We start from the raw sequence: 16744 nt of genomic DNA on the forward strand, positions 1-16744 counted from the left end.
GGACACGGGGCAGAGATGGCCTGGGCGCTCCCGCAGAAGGGGGCCAGAGAAAGCCCAGAATCCATGGTTTCTCGTGGGAGAGGGGCAGGGCCGATCAGATCAGGGCTGGGGGCTGCCTGTCGCAGGGGCGGTGCCCAGGGGAGCTGCAGGAACAGACTTTGGTTCCTTCTGGGCCCATTCCCCTCCTTCCGTCATTGGAGAAAGCGCCCTCCACCACGACGCTGGCTGCCAGGAGTTACGGGTAATTACTCCAGCTACACCTCAGAGCTTCGGTACAAACAGCCAAACATTTGAAAACTAACACGTCTTTTTTTAAAAAAAAAATCCCGGCTTTTCTGATAACTCAGTGAGCAAGGTGCTTTCTACCCAGATCTGGGTCTCCCTGCCTCCCAGGCAACAGCACGTTCTGTGCAACCTACTAAAGTCAGCTGGGTCCTGTCTTCTGGATTCCCCAGAAATCTTCCTGAACCCCCTGGTCTCTTTCTTAACACCCAGGCCTAGAGCAGCTGCCCTCCCCCCACCCCCAAAGAGTTCCTGCCCTTTATTGCTCTTCCTTTTTTCCTCAAACCTTTAAGTCTTTCACGCTTTCTTAGAAAATGTTATGACGAAAAGTAGCAGCTTCAGCTCCCAGGCACCAATTTAACAGAGAAGACAACACTATCCCACAGGCCAGAATCCGTGAGGCTTTAACTATAAATGATGCTGAGTTCGCTCTGTCCCCGTTGGACCGACGTTAACTACACACAGACGGTTCACAAAAGGGGAAGTAAGTATAATTCGTTGAAAAAATAACGTTAGCACTAATCAAAGGATGGCTAAGTAAACTGTACGGCACCACTCATCCAAGAAATGATATGTAGTCATTAACGGCAGCAGACGAGCAGACGGGAGGCCTGGGAGGCCTGGGACTTGGGCCCACGACCGGGGCTGCACTCCAGCACTGCAGGGAGACCACGGCCAGGAGTGCAACTCCTCCCTCCTCGCAGCATCTCCACAGCAGCTCCGAGGAGCAGTCCGGGATGCTGAGCACCAGGGAAGAGCCCTTATTTTTGTGTCTCAGCTCAGGTTTTCCCTGTTGCTTCCTGTTCAGCTTTGGGCAAGTTATACCTCTTTCTCAGCTCATTTCTCATCTTTAAAATGAAGTAATAAAGTCACTTTCGCAAGGACTTGGTGTGAAATCTTAGTGTGCCAAGCACAGTGCCTGGCACACAGAGACATGCAACCAGTGTCCCCCCCCTCCACAGAAATACATCTTCCATTCGAATGGAAGTCGGTAGAAAATGTAGGTTGGAAACTCTGGTTTTCCCTTAAGAGTGAATCTTCCAAGAATATATCTGTTTTGTATATAAAAGGAGTATCTGTAACCCCGTGTGAATACGGGTCTTTGCAGAAGTCAGGCGGTTTAATTCAGGGCCTGCCTTTTGGAAGGGATGATGTAATTGTTTGGGCTTTGTATTTATCAGTTGCCTAGGAAACTCAATAATGAGGAAATATAAAGTAGGTGTGTAACTGCTCTGACCTCAGATAAGCTGGGGTGTTGGCTGGCTTTATATGAACAGATCTTTTAACTATAGGTGAACTCTACTCCTACTCACTCTATTTTAGAACGAATGGAAGTAGAGAATGAAAAAAATGAAAAGTGGCAAATTTTTCATATGAACAAAAAATTACTAGAAACAGAAGAAAAATATACTCAAGTTAGAAGTTAAAGTATTTGAAAATTTTTTTAATCTGATGAGAACTACCTTCAAAATATTTAATACAACCCTGACTGGGTAGCTCAGTTGGTTAGCGTGTCGTCCGGATACCCCAAGGCTGCGGGATCAATCCCCGGTCAGGTCACAAGAGGCAACCAATGAATGCATGGGCAGGTGGAACAACAAGCTGATGTCTCTCTCTCTCTCTCTCTCTCTCTCTCTCTCAAATAAATAGATAAATAAGTATTTTAAAAATGAATACAGGTAACCAGATTATATGTTTAAAATGAAAATTCAATACATACCAAAATACAACTGAAATTTAAGTATTACTCTAAGTGAAAACTAGGATTTTAGACAGACCAAATTAAAACAAAATCATTCCTTCTGCCTTATAAAATGTATGAGATTTAACACATTAAAGCGTAACATTTACAGCGAGTTTAATGAAGTGGCTGGAACTCCCTGGGCGGCTGGAATGAACTGTGGCGTGTTTTCAATTAGTCTGCACAACTGGCAGTTCGCAGGCGGAGCCCATGCCATGAGCTGCCCTCACAGGAGCTGCCCAGACCAGCAGGTTCCTGTCCGTTTAGAAATCTCAGATGCAAAGTGATCCTTACTGTGACTCTTAGAGGACTGGTAAGTATGATTTTTTATCATATTAATAGGGAAAGTTTTGTGATTAGATTTCTGACATTTTAAATGGAAGCCTTTTGAGACAATATTGCTGACATGCAACCACTCCATTTACCCACGCTAATGCACCCAGGGAGTTCAATTTCATACAAGTTCCTGGTTCATGTATGAAAGCTAGCTAGCTACATTATCTTTTTTTTTTTAAGGGATTATTGTAATCAAATAGTGTTTCTTTTCTTTTTATTTTTTAAAAAAATATATATTTTATTGATTTTTTACAGAGAGGAAGGGAGAGAGATAGAGAGTTAGAAACATCGATGAGAGAGAAGCATCGACCAGCTGCCTCCTGCACACGTCCCACTGGGGATGTGCCTGCAACCAAGGTACATGCCTTTGACTGGAACCGAACCTGGGACCTTTCAGTCCGTAGGCCAACGCTCTATCCACTGAGCCAAACCGGTTAGGGCTACATTATCTTTTTTTATTATATCTCCATTCACCATAAAAATTAGCACCCCAAATTTAAAAAAAAAATTAAAGTTCAAATCTTCAATTGGGATTAAGTCGATAACAATCACAAACTAGTCTAAAAGAAGTTTTTAAAAGCAGCTGTCAATTTACTTATGAACTCATCATTAATAATTCATTATTTATCCAATAGGCACATATTTGTGAAAAACGTATGTTGAGTATATGGAATTTTACTGTCCTAAACTTTCTTCTTTAAGTTTTTTCCCTTATTTAAAAAGGAATGCCCATTCACTGTAGCTTATTTAGAAGATGTAATTAAGAAAGTAATAAATCACCTATACTCTAAATCAAGGGTCCTCAAACTACGGCCCGCGGGCCACATTCAAATACAAATATTGTATTTGTTCCCGTTTTGTTTTTTACTTCAAAATAAGATATGTGCAGTGTGCATAGGAATTTGTTCATAGTTTTTTTTTTTAAACTATAGTCCGGCCTTCCAACGGTCTGAGGGACAGTGAACTGGCCCCCTGTTTAAAAAGTTTGAGGACCCCTGCTCTAAATACTGAGAATTATTTATAAATATGGGATCCTAGGACAGTCTACTTTCTTTTTTTAAATATGTTTTTACTGATTAAAGGAAGGGAGAGGGAAAGAGAGAAACATCAATGATGAGAGAGAATAGAATCATTGATCAGCCGCTTCCTGCACACCTCACACTGGGAATCGAGCCTGCAAAGCCAGGCATGTGCTCTGACCAGGAATCCAACCGTGGCCTCCTGGTTCATAGGTCTATGCTCAACCACTGAGCCACGCCAGCTGGGTGGGACAGTCTACTTTCCCAGGAAATTCACACTGTACATTAACTCCCTACCACAATTTTCACTGTGAATTACCACTTCATTTTAGTAATTTTAAGGTCTCACTAGAAGTCTCACTGTAACAAAAAGAGAGACCTGCACCCTAAGGATCATAGAAATTAGACAGTGGGGAACCAGGAGAGAAGCAGAGCTTACTACAAACCCTCCCCTTAGCTCCTCTAGCATCCAGGCCTCAAGACTCAAACTTACTTTCATCCCCGGCATAATTCATTTGTCTCTGATGTCTACAGTGAGTTGAGTCAGCTCCTTGCTTTTCCATGGTCCCGCCACCCCATTCTGCACAGGAAGGCTTCCACCCGCTTCCCGTAACGCCTTCCTACCCCCAGCTTCCAGCCCAGGCCAGTGTCACAGCCTTGGGGTTTTCCAGCCCTTTCCTCCTGCAGTTCCCTTACGGGAAGAGCTGAACCGGAGCCAGGACCCAGCACGGACAGTGGAGGGCTCTCCCTGCCGTCTGATCTCCGGGCCTCCCAGGCAGGAAAGCACGGGCGTCGTCTTGCTGGGTCGTGCGAGGAGTGGCAGTGGTGGACAAGTACTTACTTGCGGCTCAGAGGCTAAGTTCATCTTGTACGGATGACGTTTCCCTTCCTCTGTCACGAGAGGAGACCAGACTTTATGTTCAGATCTGCAAGAGATGGACAAAGCTGTTCTTTCATGCACGCTAAATAAATAACACTCACCAAAAGCAGGATGGGAAAATGCGCCCTCCTGCCTGACTCCTACGCTCTGAACCAGCACCCTCCACCCGCCTTCCCCTCCTTTAGCCACCAGGGTGATCTTTTGAAAGCACCAAGTCTGATTACATCGTGTCTGATAGCTGCCCACGCTCAGCCCTGAGGGGCTTTCCAGCTGCTGGGACTTCCTGAGCCTCGACCTCCCTCACTACCCTCCGTCTCGCTGTCCCTCAGCCACACTGACCGCCTCCTTGCTCCTGAGCATGCCTCATGCTGCCCCCCTCTGCTCGGAACAGAACGAGCATCTCCTTTCTCTCTCCCAATGGTCTCGATCCAACCTGATAACCAACGTATTCCTGAAGCTTGTCTGGACCCAATACAGTGGGGCCTTGACTTACAAGTTTAATTCGTTCCGAGACGAGCTCATTAAGGAGCTCGTTAACTCAAATTACTCTGTCAACTCAATGCAAAAAATCGGCCGAGAGACAGCTGGTATCTCAAAAAACTCGTTAGTCGGGACACTCGTAAAGCGATGCCTCCTCTTTATTGAGTTTGCAAAGGATTTCTTTGTACCAACTGCAATCTCAGTCTGGTCTTGCCGGGAGCCGGTCCATGCTTGCTGTTTCAAGGGACCTGGCATATATGGCATACTGTTCTTAATATGTTTGCTCACCTTCTTGGCACTATGTGTTTTAACCAAGGTCTCTGAGAAAGGTTGTTTCCCCAGGTAGGGATTTTCCCCTGAAGTTAGGGAGGGAATAAAACCTCTTAACTGAATGCCAGGTGGGTAATTAATCACTTTAACTATGAACAATCATGCTTAAGCTGCATAATCTTTACTCCCTGGAATGGAGATAAGAAACGCCCTAACCTTTGGAATAGAGATTGATAGGATTGAATCAACTGGTATAAATACAGATGTAACAAGACAGCAAGACTCAGAACTTAGAACACAGAACGAAGGAGACAGAAAGAAGACAGAACCTACATGGAACCTACAGACAGAAGAACTCCTCTGGAAAGAACATGGCAAAAGATCCTGGACTGAACCTGACTACAGAAATTGGCAAGAGAACCTGACTAGAACCTGGTGACTGAACCTGGCTGGAGAACCTGGACAGAACCTGGCTGGAAAACCTAGCGAGGGAACATGGCTACAGAACCTGGCTGGAGAATCTGGAGAACCTAGCAAGAGAATATGGACACAGACCCTGGCTGGAGATCCTAGGCAGAACCTCTCTGGAGATCCAGACCAGAACTTGGCTGGAGATCCTGGCTGGAGATCTTGGCTAGGCTGCTGATCAAGTGAACGCTGTCTCCGTGTCCTTCCTTCTTCGCCGACTCCGTCCACACCTTTGGGGACCCCTGGACCCGCTGGGGTTGGACCCCGGCATGGTCTCATATTTCATTAGTGTAGGTTTTTTTCTCTCTTATGGGGAGAGAATATTTTACTTATCTTTGTACTGTCAGAGTGCCTAGCACAGTACAAAGATTTTACTCAAGCAGAGAAGTAAATTCTGTTTCAATTGGTTGGTAAATGGGTCAAAAATCAATTAAACTATCTATATATATAAAACCCTAATATGCAAATAGACCGAACGGCAGAACAACTGAACCAGTTGCTATAACATGCGCTGACCACCAGGGGGCACGCGCAAAACATGGTGGGCATCGAACGCGGCGGAATGGTGGAGCAGGTGAGCGGGGGCACCAGACCAAGGCGGGGTGCCGGTCACTGTTATTGGGACAAGCCTCTGGTGGTTACTGAAAATTCTTTGCTCCTGTGCGCCGCTGTACCGCCAGGCACTCGCACCTGCTGCTGGCGCTGGCGCCGGTCCTGCTCGCACCAGCCCCGATCACTCGGCGCTGTCAGTGGGTGCAAGCAGCGGCTGCCGGCCCCGATCGCCCCTCAGGGCTTCTCCACCTCCCCCTGCTCCTGAGGGGCAATCAGGGCAGCAGCCACTGCTCACACCCTGTGACAGCGCCAGCCCCGCTCACACCCAGTGCTGGCACCAGCCCCAATTGCTCTGCACCATCAGTGAGTGTGAGCAAGGCTGGCACCATCAGCGCATGGGAGCAGCAGCGGCGGGAGGGGCCGGGCAGGGGCACAGAGGATGGGCCGAGACCTGCCCCTGTGCCCACTGCAGCCTCGCAGCCCACAGTTCCTTTCAAGGTGCACAAATTCGTGCACTGGGCCCCTAGTTAATAAGTAAGTGAGTGAATGTCAAACTAAGGCTTGAAGGAGAAGATTTGGACTGAGGGAGAAATGGAAAAGAGAATGAGGGGGTAAATGAACTTTTGAGGGGGTAGTCATAAAATGTGTACCTCCCATGAAGATAGGGCACTGACATGTACATAATTTTAGCTATCCTGCCCTGTACTTGGTCCTCCCACCAGTCTTGTGGTGCCAGGTAGAAGAAAGCCAAAAACCTATTCACAGATGAGAGCCTGAGCAAAGGGTTCGTGATGAAGAGCTAAGGTTAATGAGACATTAAAGAGCAGGTTAACATAACAAATCAGAATGAAGAATGGGAACTTGATCCAACAGGAAATATGGAGCCATCAAGGTTGAATCAAATCGCTTCTGAAATCATGCTTTTTCCTTCCAAGACTCAACAAAAGAACGGGAATTCTACCCCAATCACCACTCCCGGTGCACACTCCCAACTCACCAGCCTCTGAGAACAGTCCGCTCTCCTTTCTTGCCGTGCCCCTGAACACACACTCAGCGCTCTGCCTGGCGGGTTGCTATCTTTCCCTGTCACTGTAATCTCCTGGCGGAGTACCCACTGCTAGGTGTGGTGTGGCAGGAGCCACATCCTGAGCAGATTCTCAATGGTTTCCAGGGAGTTTTCATTTCATTATACTTAGCAATAGTTAATGATCTTACTTCCTGAAAGCGGTACTGGATAAAGTAAAAATGCAGAGCCCTAGCTGGTTTGGCCCAGTGGGTAGAGCGTCGGCCTGCGGACCAAAGGGTCCTGGGTTTGATTCCAGTCGAGGGCACATATCTTGGTTGCAGGCTCCTCCCCAGCGCAGGCCCTGGTCTGGGCTCGTGCAGGAGGCAACCAATCGATATGTTTCTCTCACATCCATGTTTCTCTCTGTCTTTCCCTCTCTCTCTTCCATTCTCCCTAAAAATCAATGGAATAACATCCTCAGGTGAGGATTAACAACAACAAAAAATGCAGAAAGATGCCCACAATATAAGAAGCACTATGACAATTAGAGGGGAAATAAGCAACTGAAATTCCAATTCCACAGACCTTTTTAATTATTATTATTTTTAAATCCTCACCCAAGGATATTTTTCCATTGATTTTTAGAGAGAGTGGAAGAGAGAGGGAAAGAGAGAAATATCAATGTGAGACAAACACATTGATTGGCTGCCTCCTGCACGAACTCTGACCAGGGCCGGGAAGGAGCCTGCAACCAAGGTACGTGCCCTCGACTGGAATCAAACCCAGGACCCTTCAGTCTGCAGGCCGACGCTCTATCCACTGAGCCAAACTGGCTAGGGCAATTGCACAGACCTTCTGACCGGCCTATGGATACATGGCACTGAGCTGGGGTGTAAGGGACTCTGAGATGGGAGAGGCCATCCTTGCCACAAGCAGCTTCCAGAGGATCCGAAAAGAATGGGTGTTTCCCCGAGCCTTACCTGGATACTGTGAGAGTCATGTTGTCTACACAGCCCTTGATTTTGTTCTGAGCTTCCAAGTGCGTCATATTGCTGGTATTTTCCCCATCGATGGCTGTAATTATATCTCCAATACATAAATTAGCTATAGCAGCCTTGCTTCCGGGAGTAACCTGGAAAAAGGGAAAGAGCTAGTTACTACTCACCTCCAAGGCAACCACTGAGTAAGCCATCACCAGGTTAAGTATTCACGGATGTGGATCAAAGCATGTATAGAGGAAAGGGACTAAAATTGTGTCGATAGTAACAAACCTTTATATTTGTGGAATGCATTATGGTTTACAAAGTCCTTTTCTCTATACTATCTCATGGGGTCCTTACAACAACCTCGTGAGAAAGGAAAAACACCAGTCCCCATTTTAGAGACCTAAAAAGTGAGGCTTAGAGAGATCTGAGACTTACCTGGGGTCACCCAACTTGCATATTACTATAAGGGTGGGGAAAAGGAGGCTGACAGTTGTGAGTACATGAAACATACAGTTTATTCTTATATTATTATTTATTAATTATTGTCTTATTTTCCATATGATTACAAACTTACTTTTACTCCACCCTGTATTACTACTAGTCATCCAACTCGTTTATTACAGAGCTAGGACTCAAAGCCTGAAACCAGACCACTGAACCTTGCTGCTTCCTTAAAATAAATTGCTCATTACATTAAAAACACACACACTTGGAGAACATTATGTACAGTAACATCTGTGTCTATAAAAGCCTTAGTAATTAATGTTATTTACACACGGAAACAAATTGGAACACTGCCCACCAAATTGTTCAGTTATACATTTCTGTAATGTTTCCGGTTTGGACAATGAGCTTGAATTACTTTTGTAATTAAAAAAGGCAATAGCCTTGCCCTAACTGGTTTGGCTCCGTGGAGAGAGCGTCGGCCTGTGGACTGAAGGGTCCCAGGTTCGATTCCGGTCAAGGGCATGTACCTTGGTTGCAGGCACATCCCCAGTAGGGGGTGTGCAGGAGGCAGATGTCGGTGTTTCTCTCTCATCAATGTTTCTAACTCTCTATCCCTCTCCCTTCCTCTCTGTAAAAAATCAATAAAATATTTTTTTTTAAAAGTCTGTAAATATTTAAATAAATAAATAAAATAAAAAATAAAAAAGGCAATAGCCCTAGTTGCTTTGGCTCGGTGGATAGAGCGCTGAACTGCAGAATAAAGGGTCCTCAGTTGGATTCTACTCTAGGGCACATACCTCGGTTGCAGGCTCAATCCCCAGCTGGGGTCAGGGCATGTGCGGGAGGCAACCAATCGATGTGTCTCTCTCACATGGATTTTCTCTCTCTGTCTCTCCCCCTCCCTTCCATTCTCTCTAAAAATCAATGAAACAATATCCTCAGGTGAGGATTAACAACAAAAAGGCAATAAAAATATTTTTAAATTTGTAGAGTGGGTTTAGTATTTACACTGGTTCATTTCCTCCCACCCAGAAAGTTGGCTATGATTAGGGTCATTCCCGATAGGGGGCTGGTTTACTGCAGGACAATGCTTCTGAGCCAATGGGTCCAAGTTATTGGGCCCCCAATGCTTGGGGGATCGAATCAATTACTGCAATGGGTCATCAAAATCCATCTGCCTACTGACCCGTACATGTGAACTGAAAAAATATCATGCCTCACACACAGATGTCCAACCATTTTACAGATGCTGTAGTGTCGCGAATGAAATACAAACTCAGTGTGACGTAGTACTAACCTCAGCGTCATTTTTTGTTATTAGGTTCTATACTAAAATTATTACTACCAGGCCAGTTGTTATTCCTTGACTTTGACATAAAAGACTTTCCTTAAGGCCTGGCCGGTGTGGCTCAGTTGGTTGGATGTTGTCCTGTACACCAAAAGGTTGCCAGTTTGATTCCCCGTCAAGGGCACATGCCCGGGTTTGGGGCTTGATCCCCGGTAGGGGGTGTGCAGGAGGCAGCCGGTGCATGTCTTGTTCTCCCTCTCCCTTCCTCTCTTTCTAAAAATAAATAAAAATATTTTCTTAAAAAATACTTTTCTTAATGAGAATTCCACGTCCCCCCCAGCAGCAGGGTGATGGCAACACACCCAGACTCCCAGCGACCACCGGTCATGGCCTCTCCTTGGCAAGAACCCTGGACACCTGGGAGCCAACTGACGAAGATCTTGTGATGCGTTCGCCTCTGTAAGGCTGAACGAGAGGTAAGAGGCCCTTCAGGCACCACAGCAAGACACAAGGCTCGCCCTCACCGGTTTGGCTCAGTGGATACAGCGTCTGCCTGCGGACTGAAGGGTCCCGGGTTCGATTCCGGTCAAGGGCATGTGCCTGGGTTGCGGGCACATCCCCAGTAGGAGATGTGCAAGAGGCAGCTGATCGATGTTTCTCTCTCATCGATGTTTCTAACTCTCTATCTCTCTCCCTTCCTCTCTGTGAAAAATCAATAAAATATATTAAAAAAAAAAAAAGACAGAAGGCTCAAGCCCTAAGCCTCCATAGCTGGTGTGGTTTCAGCCGCCAGTTTCCAATTTCACCTCCATGAAAAGGCCGGCACCTCCGAGGTGGCTGGTGCTGCCGTGGTCCATCTCCTCGTTAGCACCGACCCCATAAAATGAAGGGGGGATGACTTGATCCTTGAGGTCCCTTCTGGCTTAGACATGCTGCGACTGTACCAGGCAAAACTCCCCTGGAATGCAGCAGGACGTGGAAACCAGGGCAGAGATCCTGACCTCCTAAACTTCCTTTCTGGCTTTCCCATCATCCATCTACCAGAGGGCCAAGGCCTTTTCTCCCCCGGCCCCTGGGAAAAGACAAGCAAACAGGCAAGCGTGGCTGCTCTCCTCCAGTCGGCACGGTGGAACCAGCCTGAGTCAGCAGCACAGGCAGTGAAAACGAATTCCTCTCCTGAGGAGACTGATCTGACATCACCTCCTGTATAGCTCAGTTTTTTCTAAAGAACAGCACACCCCTTGTTTAAAAAATGGCCCCAGACATCACTTCATTTGGGGTTAGCAATGCTTCTAGACTGGCAAACTCTACCTCCAGAGATGGAGCCTGATCGAACTCCTTTCTAGGACCGAATCTAGTGGTGCTGAAGATAAAATCCCAAAGCATCAGCCAGGTGCCCAACGGCCATGCCTCCCTCCTAACCAACCTCATGCCATCCCCCCACTAGCTACAGGGGTTCCTTGTCTCTTTCCCACCGCGGGACCCCAGCACCTGCTATGGCCTCTGCCTAATGAACGTCTCACCCTTCAGGCCTCAGCTTCAACAGCCTTTCTCAGAAGCCTTCCCTCACCTCCAATCTAAGTTAAATCGCCCACCATCCTTCTTCATCGAGGCAGTGGTCACACTAGGCTTGTCCATCTGTTTTGTGGGTTAATTTATTTAATGTCTGAGGACCTACTAAACAGGAAGGTGTGTGAGGGCAGATCTTGTCTGCCTTTGGCGCTGTGGTACCCCCCGTGCCCAGCACCATGCCAAGCCCATAGTAGGTACTCCATAAATAGTTGTCCAGTGAATGATTGACTCTAGAATATCTAGTGTTATTTAATATGTATTCATGCTTAATTTTACCCTTTAAAAAATGTGACTATTTTATCAGAGAAAGATAAATATCACATGATCTCACTCATTTGTGGAATATAATGAACAACATAAACTGATGAACAGTAACAGATCCAGAGACAGAAGAACATCGAAACCTCAGAGGGAAGGTAGGGGAGGGTGGGGGTAAGGGGGAGAGATCAACCAAAGGACTTGTATGCATGCATATAAGCCTAACCAATGGACACAGACACCGGGGGGGGGGGGGGGGGGGTGAGGGCATGAGTGGGGGGAGGGTAAGGGGGGGCAAAGAGGGGATAAAGACACATATTTAATATCTTAATCAATATAGAAATTTTTTTTAAAAGTGACTATTTTAAAAAGGGATCAAATAAGAATTTCTCTCAGCATGGCTACCCTGGAACGTGACCACTCACAAAACTAAAATGATGGGAGTGGGAGAAAAGGTTTGAAAAGATGAAAAAGGAAGTTTCTCTTGATTTTACATATTTTTAAGTATTTCTCTTGAGATACTCAGCGGCTAAGTGCTCTGGAATTTCCAGCATTTGGTTCAAACAGTCCTGTGGGAGAGGCATTTCTGCTAAGAACATCCCACAGGTCCAGGACAAGCCGGAACTGGTCTCAAGAGCCCTGAGCCTGAGTAATCAAGGCCTGGCCATCTATCTTCCCATCTACTTTTTTTTTTCTTCTTCTTAAAGCCAAACTGATGAGAAGCCAAAGGAAATCTTAGAGTGTTACAAGACAACATCATCAGATGGGACTTGGATGAAATTACATGTAAACTTTTAAACGGAAATAGACAAGTAACCATGTAAATGCAATGTATCATTTAATAGGAAGGTTTCAGAATCAATTTATGTAGCTAACAAAAAGAGATTAAATATATTGAATTAACTAATTAAAATAAATTAATTTTAAGAAATTAATTAAATAAAAATGAATTCATTCTTTTATGAGCTGTTGGGGTGTTTTTTTAAATGACTTAAACAAATTACAGATTTGCCTTCGCCTGGCCAGTGTGGCTCAGGGTTGCGCACTGACCTATGAACCAGGAGATTACAGTTCAATTCCAGGTCGGGGCACATGCCCAGGTTGCTGGCTCCGTCCCAAGTAGGGGGCATGCAAGAGGCAGCCAATCAGTGATCCTCTCTCATCATGGGTGTTTCTATCTCCCTCTCCCTTCCTCTCTGAAATCAATAAAAAAATATGTACATTTGCCTTCTACAAAGCCCTTTCACACCCAATTTCCTCTTTGAGATTTTAATAATGATGACCTCACCACCAACATCTAATATGACAGATGAGGAAACGGACCCACAGAAGCTGTGACTGACTCAAGTTCACACAGCTAACGGCTTGAGCCTGAACTTGACACCAGACTCCCTTTCTGCTTTACCACAAAGCCACAAGCAGATGCTCCCAGCCCAAAGCGAAAGAGAAATCCAGAATTAAGGGGACTCATCACATTCTACAAAAGGTACTGGAGTGTCACAGATCCTGCCGCAGCCTGGGAGCCTCCTGTCATAGGACAATCGGCTCAATTGCTCTGTGCTGAGCTGGGGGCCCGGCAACCTCATCCCTTATAAAATACACAAATCAGAACACGGACTGGAAGGGCCTCAGGGAGACCTACCTCCAGCACCATCTTGACTGGTGGGCTCCAATCCTTACTACACTCTCTATTCATCATAATCATCAGTTCTGGTCAAGGGTGAACTCACCAATCCTTGTGATACTATCAGGTGGGGGGACTGTTACTGCCTCATGACAGATGAGGAAACGGGGGTACAGGGGTTAAGTGGTTTTCCTGAGGTTATTAGCTGGTGAGTGGCAGGCTGTGGGCTCCAGAGTCCATCCACGTAAGCCAGTATGCCACCATTTCCTTTCTACTTTCCTCCTGACCATCAAATTCCATCAGAACCAGCGCATGAAGAGTCAGCTTCCATTTCTAAAATGGAAATCCTATACTCTCCTCCAAAGAAACAGACGCATTAACTGAACGGACATCCTCAAAACCCCTTCCCCAGCTTTCTTCCCCAGAGACCATACAACTCAATCACACAACGCTTGCTGCCTAAGAATGGGTTTTAGGCACAATAATTTCCACTAATGACCAACCTGCTCTTTTCTGGAGAATTCGCTCGTGTCTTCTTCACTCCTGTCCCGCCCGGCAGACGTCTGCTCAGAGGCAGGCCTGCACACCCGCCCTACACGGCAAGCTCCTCATTGCATCTTTAAAGCCTGTGCAACACTAACAGACTCCTGAGCACACAGAAGGTTTTGAAGAGTTTCATTTCACTTCTAAATGGTGCAGACTAGAACTTTGATATAGCTCTCCTGCTTTCTTCACTTTACGTCTAAATACTTAAATATTGTTATTATGCAGAACTGCATGCATACCCACACTGGCCATGACAAACGAAGAGGTAACCTTCCTCTGTGATAATGGCATGTTTCTACTTTATCCTTCCTCTCTCTCTCTCTCTCTCTCTCTCCCTCTCTCTCACTCATTCACTCACTCATCAGACAGTCATTCCTTAAGTACATTCTGAAAGACAGTGTAGCTTGTTGATTAAGATGTGGCTTCTGAAGTCAGATGGTCAGGGTTCAAGTCCTGTCTCTGCCACCTATAAACTAAGTCTCCTTGGGCGGGATATGTCACCTTTGTGTGCCTCACTCTTCTCATCTCTGAAATGGGGACTAGCAGTGCTGACCTCAGAAGGCTGTTATGAGGATTACATGAGATGATTCAGGCAGAGCACAGTGTCAAACTCTAAAAACATGAGCTATTGTTTGTAGATTCCGGTACCCACACAGGCCGTGGAACCCAGATGGAAAAGGGTCAATCACAACCTCCTAAGAAAGACAGGCATGGACAACGGCCGATGAGTGCTGTGCTAGAAGCAAGCCAAGAGGCAGTGGGAACCTAAGGGTGGAATCAGGGACGACTCCCTGGAGGAGATGTTGCTTAAAACTGTGCAAAGTCACTGCAGGAGACGGGAAAACGCATACCAAGTTACAGGAACAGCATGTGGACTGGCAGGGATGAAACACAGGACCTGAAGGGAGAGGAAGAGGATGAGGCTGGAAATGTAAGGAGATCAGACTGCAAGAGCCCTGTTAATTTCCTTCTAACAAGATTGTACCTTATCTGGGAAACAATGGAGAACAAAGGAATCTAAACATGGCATTTGACTCAACTGCCCAGTTACTGCCAAGAAACAACACCAAGCTTTAGTTTTGCTGAGATTAAGGTGACTGAGTGACAATACTCTCCTGATGGCAGTTAAAGAAACAGACCCATGCAGGGTCACCAGTCAGCCTCCAGGCCAACCACTGGGAGGCTGGCTTCCCCCTGTGGACCTTGCAGAAGGCAGTTCCATTAAAATAGCACGTTGCATTGACAGCTAGATGGGGTTCCTTTAACTCCCTAGGCTCAACATTGAAAGCTGGAGGCCCATGAAATGAATCCAGCCTGCAATCTTGTTTTTTTGGTTTTTTTTAACTTAAATTACTTGCTAATAATTACATGTCAGTAAATTTCATACAAAACCCCTAGATTCTCAGCTTCTTGTGAAAAATCAGAAAACCTAGGCATTCTGGACCTATATTCCCGACGGCAACAATCAGCACCAGCTACAGAGCTTGTGCCCTCTAGATGGGGCATATGCGCTCCATTCAGCCACGGCCCAGCCCCCCACCCCTACGCTCTATTGCCCTCAACACAGAAACTTCGTACCAGTTGCCATTTATCATCATTCTTGAAGCTATTAATTTCATTTTCTTACTACCTCATCCTTGAGTCAAAACTCATTTATGTTGCCTCCTGACCCCTTCATGCAAATGTGTTTGTAACCAACCACTGGCGTAGTTAAAAAGTTATGTAAAGCTGCCCTGGCCGGATGGCTCAGTTGGTTAGAGCATTATCCCGTACACCAAAAGGTCACAGGTTCAATTCCTGGTCAGAGCACATACCTAGGTTGCAGGTTCAATCCCCAGTTGGGGTGCGCAAGGGAGGCAACCAATCCTCTCTCTAAAATCAATAAAAACATATTCTCAGATGAGGATTGGGGAAAAAAAAGTTATATAAAGCAAAATCATATGTAGAAACATTTTATGACTAAGATTATAAGATGCCCTGGTTTGCACAGGACAGTAACCAACTTTCCCATCTTGATTATCAAAAGCACTTTCATTTCATTCTAAACAGTGTTCCAGTCCGGATGACAAACTGCACTGCCGTCCTTCTGATAGAAATGCCGGTTTTAACCAGATATTTGTCAAACAGTTTACACAGTTCTGATGCAGAGCTCCCCACCCAGGGGGAAAAATGGTCTCTATTAAGAATTTTTTCCGACTTCTACCTGTGGACAGAATATAGGCCAATTTCCTGAATAGTCACAGAACATGGTTAACCTTGACTCTTGCAATTGGCATCTAAATATTAGGCCAGAAATTGACCCAACTCACCAATAAGTCAGGAAAACTAGTATTTGCAAGGATGAGGCAACGGTTCCTAAACAAGTTAGACATCAGATCCCCTAAGGGTTATAAAAAATACATAGATCTCCACGCCCCAACTTAGATCTACTGAAGGTCTACAAGTGAGACCCATAAATCTACTTTTTTTTAAATAAGCTTCCCAGGAAATTCTGATGTTTACCAGGTTTGGAACCATCAAGGGGGATGTTGACTATCCTTTCCCCGAAGTTCTCTTCCTGAATGATGTTAACTCATCAAGGTAAACAAAAAAAATACTTAGAACTACATCTCAGCTCCTCCAAAAACAACTGTAAGGGCTTTGCACTCCCGTTAAAGTGCACAGAAGGCCCTTGAGAGAAACGTCCATTTAGAAAAGCATTTCTCTATCTCTTACCAAAAGAGTTTTTTATAAAATACAGTCCCTATAATGTTGGTCAACATCCTTGAAGTTCTTTGCAAACCGAGTATTGTAGAAGTAATTTCGTTCCAGATGTGTCAATAACTCAACCTGATTCCTGTTTTGCCGTGGCCAGAAAACTCCCAGCTAAACGTCGTACACAATTTCCGAAACCACCTGATTTAAAGGTCCGGACACATCTCTCTTTTGGGCTATGTTCATAAACCTTATTACGTGTGTTCTTAATGTTTTAAATACTGTAAATACATTT

General features: G+C 45.6%; 1 protein-coding gene across 2 annotated transcripts in view; it reads right to left on the reverse strand.

Annotated features, from left to right (window-relative positions):
• Positions 1-16744, reverse strand: part of PDLIM1 (PDZ and LIM domain 1) — a 35537-nt gene that overhangs the window by 13686 nt on the left and 5107 nt on the right. For both annotated transcript variants that reach the window (XR_013996722.1, XM_081104357.1), the window contains exons 2-3: positions 8015-8166; positions 4220-4304 (exon numbers count right to left, since the gene is read on the reverse strand). Coding sequence is in view for 1 of the 2 variants with exons in the window: in XM_081104357.1 (XP_080960483.1) it covers positions 4220-4304; positions 8015-8166 (237 nt within the window). In the remaining variant the exon portion in view is untranslated. The remainder of the gene's footprint in view (positions 1-4219; positions 4305-8014; positions 8167-16744) is intronic.

Source organism: Myotis nattereri (genome assembly GCF_964212035.1).
Source record: "Myotis nattereri genome assembly, chromosome: 13".
NCBI classification, from domain to species: Eukaryota; Metazoa; Chordata; class Mammalia; order Chiroptera; family Vespertilionidae; genus Myotis; species Myotis nattereri.